Source organism: Kryptolebias marmoratus, linkage group LG17, assembly GCF_001649575.2.
Source record: "Kryptolebias marmoratus isolate JLee-2015 linkage group LG17, ASM164957v2, whole genome shotgun sequence".
NCBI classification, from domain to species: domain Eukaryota; kingdom Metazoa; phylum Chordata; class Actinopteri; order Cyprinodontiformes; family Rivulidae; genus Kryptolebias; species Kryptolebias marmoratus.
Genome location: NC_051446.1, coordinates 2,844,051 through 2,859,931, shown reverse-complemented (window position 1 = coordinate 2,859,931; position 15,881 = coordinate 2,844,051). Strand labels below are relative to the sequence as shown.

Genomic DNA, 15,881 nt, shown 5'->3' with positions numbered 1-15,881 from the left:
TCATGTTTGAGTGTAAATGCAGTTTTCAATTAATTCCCCGCTCAAAAGTTCTTGTCTCTTACGCTGATTTCTTCTTTTAACATTGTGAAGCTCTACTTAGAACCTTCTTAAGATCCAATAGTGCAAAATGCAAATTCTTGCAATTTTTTGACTGGTCTTAAGATTTTGATCAGGAGTGTATTTTAAATACTGCATTTCTGTTCTTGTAGAAAAATGCCTTGGCTTTGTGCATGAAATGTGCTACACAAGTTGTTTGACAAACAGAGACCCAATTTTGAAAAGAAAAAAAAAATACAATTCAGGGAAAGCGCAAGCCTACCATCTTTCAGTTTTTTTATTGTTTTGTTTGTTTTTGTTTTGTTTTTAAACTATCAGGTCATAATATAACTGATCTGTTTCTTTTTTTTTTTACCAGGTTTTAAAATTGTTCTCATCTAACCGAAAGTGAATAAAAACACAACAGATTTCACATCATTATTTATTTAACAGAAACAAGGCCAAAATGTAAAAACTGTGTGGAATAAAATGTGTCCACCAAATCTGATTGCTGCAAATCTACAATGGAAGGGCTTTAAAAAAATAAAAATAAAGTGCTGCAACAGTCCAGTTCTCAACCTGATTCTGATTGAAATGCTGTGGTGGGACCTTAAGAGGGCTGTGCACAAACTAATGTCTGCAAACCTCAATTAACTGAAGCAGGATTGGAAATATTCCTTCACAACCATGTGAAGTCAGACAGAAAACCAGTGCTGAGAGTTACTGCTGCTGTAGGAGGTTCTACAAGCTGCTGAATCAATGCTGGATGCAGTTTGTCACACTGCTTTTCTAATTTGGTTTTGTTATTGTTTTCTAAATAGCATGGTGGAATCTGTTGTGCTTTTTGGCTAGATATGAATGACCAAAAAATTGAAAGATGGTGGACTTTTGTTTTCCTCCAAATGACTGCATGCCTCTACCTCTTGATTTAACCTACATATACAAACTGAAGGCTTATGTTTTATTCATCTAAACTGGCCAGGATGTCACAGAATGCTGGATATTTCATGCACCCTGCAGTAGTCCAGTCTCAAACTGAGCTCAGATGTTTGTTTGAAGGCACCATACAGAAGTGTAAAGAAAAGAAACAACTTTGGAAAAAAAACCTTTGAAACATGCTACTGTAACTTTTCTCTCTGGTCATAATACATTGACTAGCCAAAATAAGTGCTGAAATAAAAACTTAATTTATTAAAAGTAAAGACTCAAATGCAATCTTAATGAGCCTTTTTTCTGTTAGAATTTTTGTTTTCTAACACCAAATTTTACCCTCCTGTCATACAGTTGGGCTGCAATGTCTGTTGTACCTGATGACCAGGTCGTGATCACTGATCAGAATGTCCAGGTGTCCCTCCTGGCTGGTGACATCCAACATTACAGGAATTGTATTGGAATTTTTAGCCGCCAGCTCCTCTGACTGCTTCAGCAGCATCGAGGCTGAGAAAAATTACAAAACAAGCTTTAACAATATTTTTAAAAACTCAACCGACTAGTATCTTTGCTGTCTTAGTCTCCTCAGACTCTAGAAAGGAATCAAACTCAGTTTCACAAAGGATCAAAATTAAAAATCCAAGCAAGGTCGTACCTTAAAAAAAAAAATGTTGAAAAACTTAAATGTTTTTTTTAGTTTTTTTAACATGAAATATTCATACAAACAAACAACAACAAAAAAATAAAAAACAATAAAAATTAAATTAGCCTACAAACATTTCATCTTAAAATTTCAGGCTGACAATACAAATGGATAATATGGATAAAATAAATTCAGAAGACACTCTAGCTGTGCTGCCCTCTGAGAAGCATTTGAAGTTTTACTCCATCTCATTCAGTCAGTTTTTAGTTTTTAAAACTTAGACCCAGTGCGTTGTTTTATTATTTTCATTACAAAAAAATGGGCTCACACTGATAACAGTGATAATTAAACTGCTTATGTAGGGGGTACATTAATTTTTTTTTTAAATTTTGATTTCAAAGTTTGACTTTTTTTTTCTCCACTCAAACAGATTAACAAGAAATACAAACTTTATTTTCTCAGCTTCAAAGTTGACAAATCCCCCCGTTCTGTTTTAAATGAATGAGCAATAGAGACATGACTGTAGAGGTTACAGGGGTTAGGGGGAAGCTTCTATCATTACATGGCATAAGTGATGTGCCAGATGATCCTGGTGCCTGAGAAGTGCTGTCACACAAACAATTTAAAATGGTGGAGACATTTTCAGTAATTTCATCAAACTATAGGACAACTTTTTTTTTAGTTTGTAAGACCATTTTCAACTAAATGTAAAATCCTGTGGCCTTTCAGTTTTCTGAGATGTTTGGCATGAGATCTCATTACAGCCCAAATATTTATGTGCTTAAAAAAGTCAGTAAGTACTGTATGTGTGTGTAACTATGCATATCACACACTGCCTTTATGACAGAGGTTTGAATTAACATCACAAATGATGGAGTTAGAGGGGTTTTGGTTAAAGATAAAAAAAAAACATGCATGATCTCACACCACACTCACTTATGCCAAGATGTTTACATGCAATGTATAAAAAACAACCATCTTTCCCTCACTGACTGGCATTAAATAAGACTATACCTTTCCTGTTTTAGGTCAGTTAGGATCCCCCAAAATTATTTCTATTTGTTAAATGCTCAAATAATGAGAGAAAAAAAAATAAACTTTTTTGTATTTCTTCAAAGGCACAAGTGTATATACACTAAATTTCCTATGGCTTTAAATAATTTAGCAAACACCAGTAAGCAAGGCAGCCTACAAACCAAACTCAGTTCCATCAGTTCTCAGTTCCCATTGAGGAATGGGACAAAATTCCAGTATACTGTTGTGAGAAGCTTATGGAGGGAAACCCAAAATGTTTTACTCAAGTCATATAGTTTAATGCCAAAGCTACCAAATACTAGGATAATGTAAGAAAAATAGGGACAATTGGAGTAATAAATTACTATCAGTGATTGGAGTCCATTAGCGATAATTATTTTTTAAGGAGGATATTTTCCTCTTCATTTTACTTAGTATAATTTTAACTCTCAAAAGTTCCAACCTGTAAACGATTGTAAAATTCAAACTGTACAGGATTTGTGTGAAACTGCGCACAAATCCTGATTGTGTGCAATGCACCTCATTTATTCCCAGCAGTAACACCGGACACAGCTCTTGTTTTATTGCTCAGCAAAGATCTGCATATTTTATTTGTTCAAATTCGCAACACTTTTAGTGACAAATTAATCTTCTTTTACAAAAAGGCAAATTACAAAGAACAGTTAAAATTATTTTAGGAGAATTTTTTGTTTTTAGGAAAATCACTAGTCAATGACAGCTGCGTAAAGAACAAAAAATCACTGTTTCTTTGTTGCTTAAAATGACTTCTTTGACTAAATTTAAAATATGGAATGAATATGGTATCATTTTTAGATCAACCAAGACATTAAAGCTGAACTGAAATCAAATCTCAAAACAATTGACATTTCATGAACTAACCTGAAACTTAAATAACTTGCTTTTAACGTTTAAATCAGTAAATTCATAAATGGGTGATTTGTGGAGCAGAGTTGTCATCCTGGGTTCAAGACGTGTGCTGTGCCCTGGCCAGCCAACAACGTCACTACTGTCTGGTTGTTTACTAGTGGAAATGGAAGAAGCAGCCTTTTCTGAACATGAAGAAATGCTGGAAGACTTTGCGGGAGTAATGTATATACAGCCATACCAGTATGAACCTGAACCGACAGCTGGATCTGTGGAATCAGATGAAAACTCTTCAGATTTGAATTCTTATGATCACTAGGACCATCATTGCCAACAAAACAATGTGCATTATGACTGAGTTTGGAACGTGGAATGGTGAGAACTGATTACCCCCTGATCACTGTCATGACATCAGCACACAACACTGCAAATCAATAACACTGGAAGGAGAGAGCTAACTAAAAGCTAACCTGATGCTAACCGGATGTTAATTTGTAAAAAACGTGAGCACACTTGAGAGCAGAGTTTATTAACTCTCACACCAGAGTAAATTAATCAACAGCAGGTTCAGACAATGACATTTGTTTAACCACACATGGATTGTCTATATTTTTTCCATCAATAACAAACTGCTCTGAATCCCAAACTGATCTCAGGCTGTCGGCCTGTAAACAGTTTATACCTTTTAATGACAGAGCGCATTTACGTCAAGTTTGAAGGAAAACTTCCTGTTTCTCGTCTCCTTCTCTATGTCCTCTTCTCCATTTGCTGTTCATTTAAAATTAAAAATGGCTGGCAAAAGGTCCTGTTTTTTTTGGTATGAAGCTAGTCCACCACAATATGAGGGTCAGAGCGGTGATTCTCCTTGAAGTGGAACCAGAGTTCTTATAGCGATTCCCACATCAGAGTTTATGGTTTCAAATCTGAGGGAGGTTATTATCTTTCGGGAAGCCAAAAAATAAAACTCCAGTGGTATTTTCTGGCCGGTTCAAACAATTAATTCCAACAAACTGAACTGAACCAGTGCAAACCAAACAAAAATGCCACAATAAGATCAAATATTTTGTTTAGCATTTGATGCTTAGAAAAATTACATTCCAATTACCAGAACATGGTTGTCTTACCATGTCATTAATCCTACAAAAACTCTACCAAAGATCTACCATATCTCACAACACAAATAATGAACTGTAAAACTTATGCTGCGTTATACACTGAAGACCTAAGATATCTTTGATATTAAATACAATGAGAAGCAGGAAAAAGTTTCACAAAGGTGGCAAGTCAGCCATTAAGCTTTATAACATTTTACAAACTTACCAACAGTGACCTGGGTCCTCTCATCACGGGTAAGATATTCAACAACAGGTCCGGATACGTAACCTGAACCAAGCAGCAGAACTCGCTTCATGCCAGTCTTCTTCAGAATTTGAGCCTTTTCTCTATACAACAACAAAAAATAAATTAATAAATCTGAGAGCTGTTAGAATGAGACTGCTATTATGGTAGTGTAATTCCACTCAACAGAAGGAGATGTGTCAGAAGGAATCAACAACAACCATCTCTTATGATAGAAAAAAAGTACCACAGACAAATTTAAGGATTTAATCATTTAGAAATGAAAAATGATTTCTTGTTTTCCAGTAATTTCCCAAAACAATCAAGATTATTGACAATTCAATGTTAAATGTATGAATAATGTGACTCTTCCCAGTGTTTCCCCTAGGGAACTGGTCTTGGGGGGTAAAGTAAAAATAGGAGACGGAAATATGTAAAAACAACACATGGAAATAAAGAGACTTGTGGGGAAAAACAAATTAATTAATTAAAGAGACAAAAATGCATCTATAAGGAAAAGGAAAAACAAAAAATACATTTTTAAAAACAGTACAATTTAAAATATGTGCTTAAAATATAAATTGTTGGAACTAAACTGAAAAAATAAATAAGAATGTAAATTAATTTATAAGACATGGGGAAAAGTTCTTCTTTTTAAAATTAACTGATGCATTTTAAACATATTAATTGATTTATTTGGCTTTTTGTGTATTTATTGAGCCTTTTATAAATTAGATTCTGTCAGTTTTGAAGCTCTTGGACCTTCTTCAGGTGAACCAGGAGTGGGAGAGCTCCTCCTGCTGCCATCAGAACCACTTTCAGTACCTTTAAAAAAACAGATATTCTTGCTTCCTTTGCAGATATATGAGACATATTGTTTTTTTGGCTCTGTCTGCTGGTGGGAGTGTTTGTTCACCTGTGTGACGCTGAATATGAACCATAGTTTGGGCCGTTTTTTTTTGGTCTTTTCCAGGTTTGGCACTTCATAATGTGGAGGAGCGACTGCAGAAATAGCTCTCAATGTGATCTGGTGTTATTTAAATTAAAATGACTACACGCCGTGGAATTTTTGGAGAAGCGGGCAGTCTCATTGGCAGGGTGGGTGGGGGGGAAGCACCCAGGGGAAACGCTGCTTCAATATGTAGGAAAAAACCCTCACTAAAGAATAACCGAATATCAACAAAAAATGAAATGGGAGTTTTAATTTTCACTGTGAAAATGACATTGTTCAATTATCAGTGTAAAATGTTTTGTGCCATTATCTCTAACCAAAGGTTTTCTTCTTTTTTTCTGATTTTAGAATTGTTTTATCAATAAATCAGATCAGAAATAAACCTAGCCTTCTATAAAGGCATGCTTACTACCTGCTGCATTGTCAAAGTTTTAAACAAAGATCTCACACTATCTGTTAGTTCTCAGAGTTCATGATAGAGAATAACTCTAAGCTACTACTACAAATTTTTGCTTAATATCTGCATAGATTAAAAAAAATTAAACATTGCAGTGGGTGATAATGTATTGAGAATGATGTTAAGGTAAATTCACATGTCAAATTATGAAATACAAATGTTTAAACCTACACATGATTATTAATCACAGAAAGCATGATGACATTTTATAATAATAATTATATTATATATAGCAATCTCAAAGTAACTTTTTAATTCTTTATTTTTTTTAAAGAGTATGGCTCAGGTTACACAATACTGTTTTTCAGTGAAACCGAGACAACAGAGTTGTGCTTCACTTTTTCAGTCAAGGTATCAGAGTGGAACTTTTTGGATACATCCTGATGTAACTGTTAACATGCTTGAGAAACTGGTGTTTGTGCACATGCACGTCAGCGTCAACTAGTGGCTTAGCATGGAAACTACAGCGGATTTAGCAGGTACAGGATTACTGTGTAAACATTTAATTTTTTCCCGAATGAACATTGGAAAGTCTCTAATATTTCCAGGAGATTAGTCACTTGTACACATAGCGTAAAACTACAACTCTGTCAACACCATCCTTTATTCTGCCTCGTCAACAGAACAAAGAATCTAATGTAGAAAAACTACAGGAACCTGTATAGCCATCAGAGGTTACCATTTAAAAAGTCTGATTTTATATAATGCATTCACTTAACACCATATGATCACCCAAAGTGGCTTGTAGCAATATTATCCCAACTACAACCATGTGGCCCCTCAAATCTCCCCAGATTTAGATCTGGACGCTTGTTAGCTCTGGCCTGATTGGATGTGACACCACACACATGCACATGTCGCAGCACAATTGACTGGAGGTTTGACTGGCAGTCGCCTCCTTAATTAAAAAGAAAAGATAAACGTTCCCTCAGCAGGATTTCTTCCCCAACTTTAAATATCTTAAGGAGACAAACTCCAAAGGATTAGGATTTTGGTGGCATGGCTTGTCTGGAAAAAAAAATTATACTTAGGATCAAGAAAGAAGAAAACTCATCAAGTCTTGAAGGTGGCCTAAATACTAGAAAGGGGTACGCCTTGGTAGGAATGACTAAGGGATGTGTTAATGGGTGAATATGGTGTGTAGTAGTATGAAGGTGGTCCACAAGACACAAAAGGATCATATTGATAAAATGTCAGAAGCACAATAAAAACATTGTCAAACTGTGGAGAAACAGCTGTAAAAGAAGAAAACTGTGTAACCAATCCACAAAGTGAGGATTCTGAAAATAAATAAATACAGAAAAATAGATTGCAAGGAAATGATAACAATGCAGACGTTAATCATTTCTGGTTTTAAAACAGCTAAAAGAAGAATAAAACTATCTTGATAATCCAAAGCTAGTGGTTTAATGCTCCCATCTTAGCACCAAAAGTAGGCAAAATTGCTCGATATACTTGACTTTTCGTTAATTTATTCATATTCACTCATCTGCCACTTTATTAGACACACTTGTTTAATTGCTTGTTAACACAAATAGCTATTATGCAGTAACTATGGTGAAGACAATTTGCTGAAGTTCAGACTGGGCATCAGAATGGGGAAAAGAGGGATTTATTTGACTCTGAATGTGGCATGGTTGTTGGTAGCAGGTGGGCTGGTCTGAGTATTTACGCTCTAATGAATTTTTACACATAACCATCACTGGCGTTTAAAGACAAAGAAAATGGTTCAAAAAATGGAAAATGTTTAAAAAAGAAAATATCCAGTGAGGAGCATTTGTGTTGATTAAAAAGCCTTGTTAATGGAGAATGGGCAGACTGGTTTGAGATGGCAGAAAGGCAACAACAGCTTAATAACCACTTGTTACAAAGGTCTTCAGAATACCATCTCTGAACTCACAACATGTCCAACTTTGAAGCAGATGGGCTACAGCAGCAGAACACCACACCGGGTGCCTTTTCTGTCGACTAAGAACAGGAAACTGAGGTTACAATTTACACAGGCTCACTAAAATTGTACAATAAGAGATTGAAAAAGTATTGCCTGGTCACTGTACTCCAACAATCTCCATAGCCACCAGAACTCAGATCTAGTCAGTTACCTTCAGGATATGGTGGAATGGGAAATTAACAACAAATCTGCAGCAACAACATGATGCCTTCATATCAATATGGACCAATAAGTTGTTGAATCTATGATATGAATAATAAAAGTAGTTCTAAAAGCAAAAGGGGGTCCAACCTGGTAATAGAAAGGTGTACCTAATAAAATGGCCAGTGACTTTAAATTTATTTAGATAGTTGTGGTCTGAGGTTTACATATAATCATCATGGCCATAAATGTAATTAATTTCAGGCTTATGATTTTTTTTAACAATTTTTCCCAGTGTGGAATGAGTATACAAAATACAACTTCAATGATTTTTGAAAACACGTATTGGGTACACAAATGTAAAATTATTGTTTGTTTTCTCTAATCCACACAAGGTCAAAAGTATGCAGCATATATTTAGTCAAATGTCCTTTAGCAATTTGCACCTCTGCCACTGTTTTTTTTTTGTATCTGCCAAGAAGCCTCAGGCGTAATTCTGGCTAAAATTTTACCACTTTCCTTGACGGAGTCTGTAGAGTTTATTTAAATTTGTTGGTTTCCTGAATGGACCCAGCTTTTGGGTATATTCCATAAATTTTCAATTGGGTTGAGGCTTTGGGAAGGCCATTCCATGAGTTTAATGTTAGCCTGCTATATCTATTCAAAAATCAGTTTTAATGTGTGTTTGGGATTACTGTCCTATTGGAACACCCAAATATGTTCAAGTTTCAATAGATACAATTGTCTAGTGGAATTAGAAGGTAGTCCTTCTTTGTTAGTTTTGGTTATTTTGTCAGGACCGTGCAGAAAAAAAACAGTCATGAAGATGAAAACCCTTGGGTAATTTCCATCTGCATTCTCTAGGCAGGTACACTTGTGGCCAAAATTGTTGATACCCCTTGTTTATATGAAAGAAAAACCCGCAATCTTTACAGAAATAACTACAATCTGACAAAAGTAATCATAAATAAAAATTCTATGAAAATTAACAAATGAAAGTCAGACATTGCTTTTCAACTACGCTTCAAACAAATAATAATAAAAAAAAAAATCTAATGAAACAGGCCTGGACAGAAATTATGGTACCCCTGAAAATAATGGGACCAAAGGGACATGTTAAATCAAGGTGTGTCCACTAATTTGCATCACAGGTGTCTACAATCTTGTAATCAGTCAGTGGACCTGTATCTAAGGCTATAGATACTCACTGTGCTGTTTGGTGACATGGTGTGTACCACACTCAACATGAACCAGAAGAAGTGATGAAAAGAGTTGTCTCCGGAGATTAGAAAGAAAATTATAGACAAGCATGTTAAAGGTAAAGGTTATAAGACCATCGACAAGCAGCTTGATATTCCTGTGACTAAAGTTGCACATATTATTCAGAAATTTAAGATCCATGGGACTGTAGCCAACCTCCCTGGACGTGCCCGCAGGAGGAAAATTGATGACAAATCAAAGAGATGGATAATACAAATGGTAACAAAAGAGCCCTGAAAAACTTCTAAAGAGATTAAAGGTGAACTTTAAGCTCAAGGAATGTTAGTGTCAGATCGCACCATCCTTCGTTGTTTGAGCCAAAGTGGACTTAATGGGAGATGATCAAGGAGGACACCATTGTTGAAAACAAATCATGAAAAACCCAGACTGGAATTTGCCAGACTGCATGTTGACAAGCCACAAAGCTTCTGGGAGAATATCCTATGGACACACGAAACAAAAATGGAACTTTTTGGCAAGGCACATCAGCTCTATGTTCATAGATGGAAAAATGAAGCATATCTAGAAAATAACACTGTCCCTACTGTGAAACATGAAGGAGGCCCCGTTATGTTCTGGAGCTGCTTCGCTGCATCTGGCACAGGGTGTCTTCAATCTGTGTAGGGTACAATGAAATCTCAAGACTATCAAAGGATTCTAGAGAGAAATGTGTATCTCAGTGTCAGAAAGCTTGGTCTCAGTCCCAGGTCATGGGTCTTGCAACAGTATAATGACCCAAAGCACACAGCTAAAAACACCCAAGAATGGCTAAGAGTAAAACATTGGACTATTCTGAAGTGGCTTTCTATGAGCCCTGACCTAAATCCTATTGAGCATCTTTGAAAGGAGCTGAAACATGCCATTTGGAAAAGGCACCCTTCAAACCTGAGACAACTGGAGCAGTTTGCTCATGAGGAGTGGGCCAAAATAAATAAAGTCTCATTTACATGAATCATTTGACTGCAGTGATTGCCTCAAAAGACTGTGCAACAAAATATTAGGTTAAGGGTACCATCATTTCTGTCCAGGCCTGTTTCATGAGGATTTTTTAAATTCTGTTGAAGTATGGTTGAAAAGCAATGTCTGACTTTCATTTGTTTATTTTCATAGAAATTTTATTCATTATTACTTTTGTCAGATTTTAGTTATTTTTTTCATTAAACAAGGGGTACCAACAATTTTGGCCACGTGTGTAAATGTATGAAACATACATTTAGAATAAAAAACAATACCACCAGTGTACTGCTCTCTGGAGTTATAGTTTGAGTTTGAGTTATGTTTTGTCCTACAAGGCTTCTGTAGTTTGGGCAAGTTCCCAAGTCAGGCTGTAAGCCATATTTCTGCAGTGATAAACTTTCCCACTATATCTTCTTGGCTGCCTGGAAACATCTTGTGAGTGTTGTGTTGTTTTAAAGCGTGGTTTTGTGTTAGACACTTATATAAGGCACTTTGAATTGTTTTAGATCAGAAAATCGATGTCTTTGTGGATGTCGAAAAAGCATGTCAGGGAGCTGAGGTGCACTTTATATCAAGCAACTGGAGTTTGAACAACTGCTGCATTCAGACAAGTTTTTTTTCCTTGATGACTACATAGGAGAAAATATTGATAGTGTTTTCAAACAGTTTCTTCAAGAGTGATACATTGAACAGCTTCACTAGCATAATCTTTAATGGTGATGGTATATAACTTCATTTGTATGAGTTAAGGGTGGCAAAGCAGGACAGTGGTTAGAGCTGTTGCCTCCCGGCAAGAAAGTTGCAGGATCGCAGGATTGTCCCTAGGTGTGAGTGAGAGTGTAAATGGTTGTTTGTCTCATTTGTCTCTATGTGTCCCTGTGATGGACTTGCGACCTTTCCAGGGTGTCCCCAGCCTCTCGCAAAGTGATGGCTGGAAATAGGTTCCAGCTCCCCGCAACCCAGAAAGGAGAAGCAGGGAAGGAAGATGGATGGATGGATGGATGGATGAGTTAGATTTGTTGAGCGTGCATATTAATCTGCAAATTATTCTGTGGGCTCAGCTCTGCCTGTTCGTTCCCTCAAACAGTTGACTGTTTGAATTTGGGTTGAGCATCATTTCTCGAGAGTTGATTGGAACCGGGACTAACAGTTTTATTTTCTTGGACTTATCTGAATTTTTAAATTGCAATTTCTAGTTTCGATACCTGGAAGAAGCAGTCACAGAACAATGATGAAAAAGAATCCATAGAACGTGTGTGTACAACCATGGACAGTGTGCGGCAGCAATCAAAAGGGCGGATGGATGTGCCAGCGCGTTCTAGTCACATGACCGTTTTAAATCACTTTAGCAGGAAAGATATTCAATTCAATTCAAAATTTAAAATACTTTATTAATCGCAAAGGAAAGTTAAATGTTGCTGTAGTTCATAATCCTGGTTTTGTTAAAGAGTTGTTCAAGATGCTGATGGCTGTGGACAGGAAGGATCTCTTGTAGATGTGTCCTCAGTCCTGGTGTCCTCAAAGAGCCCCACCAGGTAGGCCTCGCTCGCCTCATGCAGAGCCATGATGGCAGAGTTCTCTAAGCGCAGATCGGTCTTGAAGTCCTGGGCGATCAACCGGACCAGGTGCTGGAAGGGCAGCTTCCAGATGAGTAGCTCGGTGAACTTCTGGTGGCTCTCCTTGAGAGCCACGGTACCGGGCCTGTAGCAACGAGGCTCCTTCACTCCGCCGGTGGCTGGGACGGTCTGGCAGGCAGCTTTGGTGGCGAAATGCTTCCTGGGAGCTTTACCTCCAGTAGAATTACGGACGGTCTGCTTGGTTTTGTCCATGACTGAACTTCAGGGTTCTTCACGTTTAACACTTGTTGTTATAGTTACAGATCATAACAAGATGTCCAAAAGCAAAAGGTTTCAGTAAAAAAGCCTTGTAGCTGCACAGCATTCAATACCAGAGGAAAGAAACATCTAAAAAAAGCAATTTACAACTAGAAAAAAAGAGGAATTAAAATTTTCAAAAGCAATATGTCAGAATTAATGTAACAGAGCAACTCCCACATGCAGCCACCTTGAGCGGCGCAATTCTAGAAGCACTAGAATATGCCCTCTCCTCTCCTCATTTGGGTGGGCTCAGATTCAGGTCCCTGGCTGGTGCTGACTCATGTGTTGTTTCATGGGTGGCCTGAGGTTGCTGGCGTGGACAGGTTGGCTTGGCGGGCTCCCTGTTCTCTTGCCTCGCTGGTCGCGCCGTAGAGGGATGTCGGCCCTGCTGGTTGGGTGTCCCGAGGCAGATTTCAAGGGTGTTGACTTGTTTTATCTCTGCCTTCTTTTTCTTGTCTACTTCTATCTCCTTTTTTTCTCTTCAAACCTTTTTCTCCATCTCTTTTTTCCCCTTTCTCATTTTGTGTCCATTACAATTGAAATAAACCCAAAGCAATTTCTAATAAAGTTTTATATACCAAGGGGAACATCATGGCGAAAGCCATAATGTTCCGCTTGTGAAAGCAAATCTGTTGGGTCTTACCTTGACATTCAGACGACAATTCTGAGTGCCACACAGCTGGACAGGACACGTTAAAAAAAAAAAAAAAAGAATATGCCCTCTCTAAGACCTTCTATCAATGTGTGTTAAAAGTGCAGACTTCAAACTATACACCAGTTTTTAAATTGTGTTGATAGGCCAAGTAAAACCAGAGTCATGATAAATAATTCATGCCACATCTTTTTCTGAAAATCATCATATTTGAAGTGTGTTAGAGTGAGAAGCAGCAGCGAAGACAGTCTTGGGGAGAAAACACCCCCATCCTCCATCCAAACTCATCCCAATCCCGCTGAACAAAAAAATAAATAAATAAAATATTTCCCTGTCCATCCTGACTGAACCCCAATGATATTGTTCAAGTGCCAAAATATCTACAGCAAGTAGGAAAAAGAGGCGCAAAAGTTTAATGAAGTTCGGCGGCGACAAACTAAAATAATAATAAAAAACCCTAGAAAGCCCAGAAGTGAGTAATGGGATTTGTGAAATATGCTGTTTTGGGTTTTATTGTTAAGATATAGTGCAGGGTTGCTTAGTGTCAAGTTCAGTCAGTTTTAGTGTGTTTGAGTCAAACCAATGAGGCAATTTTTGAATGTGGAGCTCCAGTTTGGAGGCTTGGACCCAGAGATGATAGAGCCACAGTCAGAGCCTTCTCAGTTTGCACTTTCCCTGCTTTTTCTGTGCTTGCTACAAATGTCAGCAAAAAGCTGACAGTCTCTGGCAAGAAAGTGAGGGACTACAAAGATTGAAGTTAAAAAAAAAAGAGAATATTGAAAAGCATGAGAGCAATGAACGAGTAATTGACCTCACTAGAATATTCTGCGAGTCACCCTCAAAAATCTCAATGTTTCTGAGAAAAAAGGACCAAATAATAAAACTGGACGTGGTCAGGGGAGTGACAAGGAGCAGCAGCAACAATTATTGGAGGAGATTTCATCTGGGGAGGTACAGCTGGAGGCGCTAACTTTGAGTGCAATCAAAGGTTTTTTTCTCCTTCTTGCACGGTCACTCAGTTTGTGAGGACCACCTGCTCTTGGTAGATTTACACACGTCCCATATTCCTTCCATTTCTTTCTCTGCTGATGGGCAGAGCGCGTCAAGTTTACATAACATTCAGGAGAACTTTGACATAGCCAGCCTTTCAAATCCGACTCAAAGGAGCAAGATTCAGATATCAAAAAAGTTTTTAGGTCAGACCGATGCCGGTAATTTCATGCCAGTTTTAAGAGTCTCACTGGTACATCTCAATGGTGAATCCAAACAGCCAAATTAAAGTGGTCACTTCCACTGGGCCTAGTCAGAAACTTCTCCAAGGTTGATTCCATTCGGGCAGCGAGTTCTAGGGTCCATTTGCCTCTGTTTGCAAAGCAACTGAGTCTGAGTGTTTATTGATCGGCACATTCTTTCACACAGACCAGGCAGCCTTGAACAGCTGCCTGTGTCTTCTGAATTTTACGAAATGCCAGGAAACCACCAAGCCCAAAAAGCAAAAATCCTATTAAAAATCCAGTTATGTATACAACTTCAATATCCTCGACCAACATTCCTAAAAAAACACACAATCTTCCACTTGCTCCAGGAATCCAATGTGTGTCCAGCTGAAAATGTCCCGTCAGGGCAGGATTTTTTCTCCTGTGCCCCGTCTTCACGTCAAGAAAATTTGATCTATTGCGTTGAGAGACCAGCTGACAAGATCAATAATAATTTAATTTGGAAATTATGCAAAGAGAAGCTTCAAAGAAAGAGAGGCAATTAAAAAGCAGACTGGGGTGTGTGTGTGTGTGTGTGTGTGTGTATAATCTGAAATAATTATAGCTGAAACTCTTAATGAAGGGAATGAAGTATTGGACAACTGACAGAGGCTCTGTGTAAGCTTGGTTTTTGGTGGTTTGTTTTAAGGTTGTCTTTGTGATGAAAAAGTACATAATGTCAATTTATATCAGGTTTTCCTTATTTAAAATTGGATGTTTGTGTTGCTGAAATTATTACATATCTGTTAGCCCACCCTACAAATATCACCACCAGCTGCCACTGAATATATATATATATATATATATATATATATATATATATATATATATTCATACAGACACACACATGGAGGATCAGTATGCTAATCTGCATTTACTGAAGGCATACAAATTCTTGTGAAAAAGGACTTACTTTTGTTCTCGAAGCTTTTCAATGTACTCAAACTTTGGGGTGAGCACCCCATTAGAAGTGATGACAGCCTTGAGGAAAAAAAGAATTTAAAAAGTCACATTACATTGCATAAAAACATAATTTGAATAATAAACAACAAATTAAAGCTCAACTTACTGTAAATATGTAAATATACATAAAAATGATATCAAACAAAGTGTGAATGTGTGGTGAATAAAAACAAGGTTAGTTTTCTTATTTTTATTTATTTATTTTTTTACACACTACAGTGCCTCAAGTAGTTACACCCCTTGAACTGTAACTTATTTTGTCATGTTACATCTACAGACTTCAAAATATTTTAGGATTTAAGATTTTGTGTTATATGGAGTTAGATTTGTTTCACAATTATTCAATCAAAAAAAAAATCATGTCAAACAAAAAAAAGTAGTATTCAATCAAAAAAATAAAGAATGTCAAACAAAAAAACATCTTAAAAACTTTTTAACCATAATTCAACCTGGAGAGACTCACGACAAAGAGAAGCTGCAATTAAATGGTTTTATTTGACATGAATGACATAAGATATTTGGCGCTCGGACCTCGGCGGAAGACGCGAGTGCCGACAATAGCAATGCGC

General features: G+C 37.1%; 1 protein-coding gene across 1 annotated transcript in view; it reads right to left on the bottom strand.

The window, feature by feature from the left end:
- The window catches only part of aass (aminoadipate-semialdehyde synthase), an 87,000-nt gene that overhangs the window by 27,381 nt on the left and 43,738 nt on the right, over positions 1–15,881 (bottom strand). Inside the window, exons 13-15 of the mRNA XM_017435382.3 lie at positions 15,263–15,330; positions 4,829–4,950; positions 1,344–1,473 (exon numbers count right to left, since the gene is read on the bottom strand). Of these exons, the coding sequence (XP_017290871.1) occupies positions 1,344–1,473; positions 4,829–4,950; positions 15,263–15,330 (320 nt within the window). The remainder of the gene's footprint in view (positions 1–1,343; positions 1,474–4,828; positions 4,951–15,262; positions 15,331–15,881) is intronic.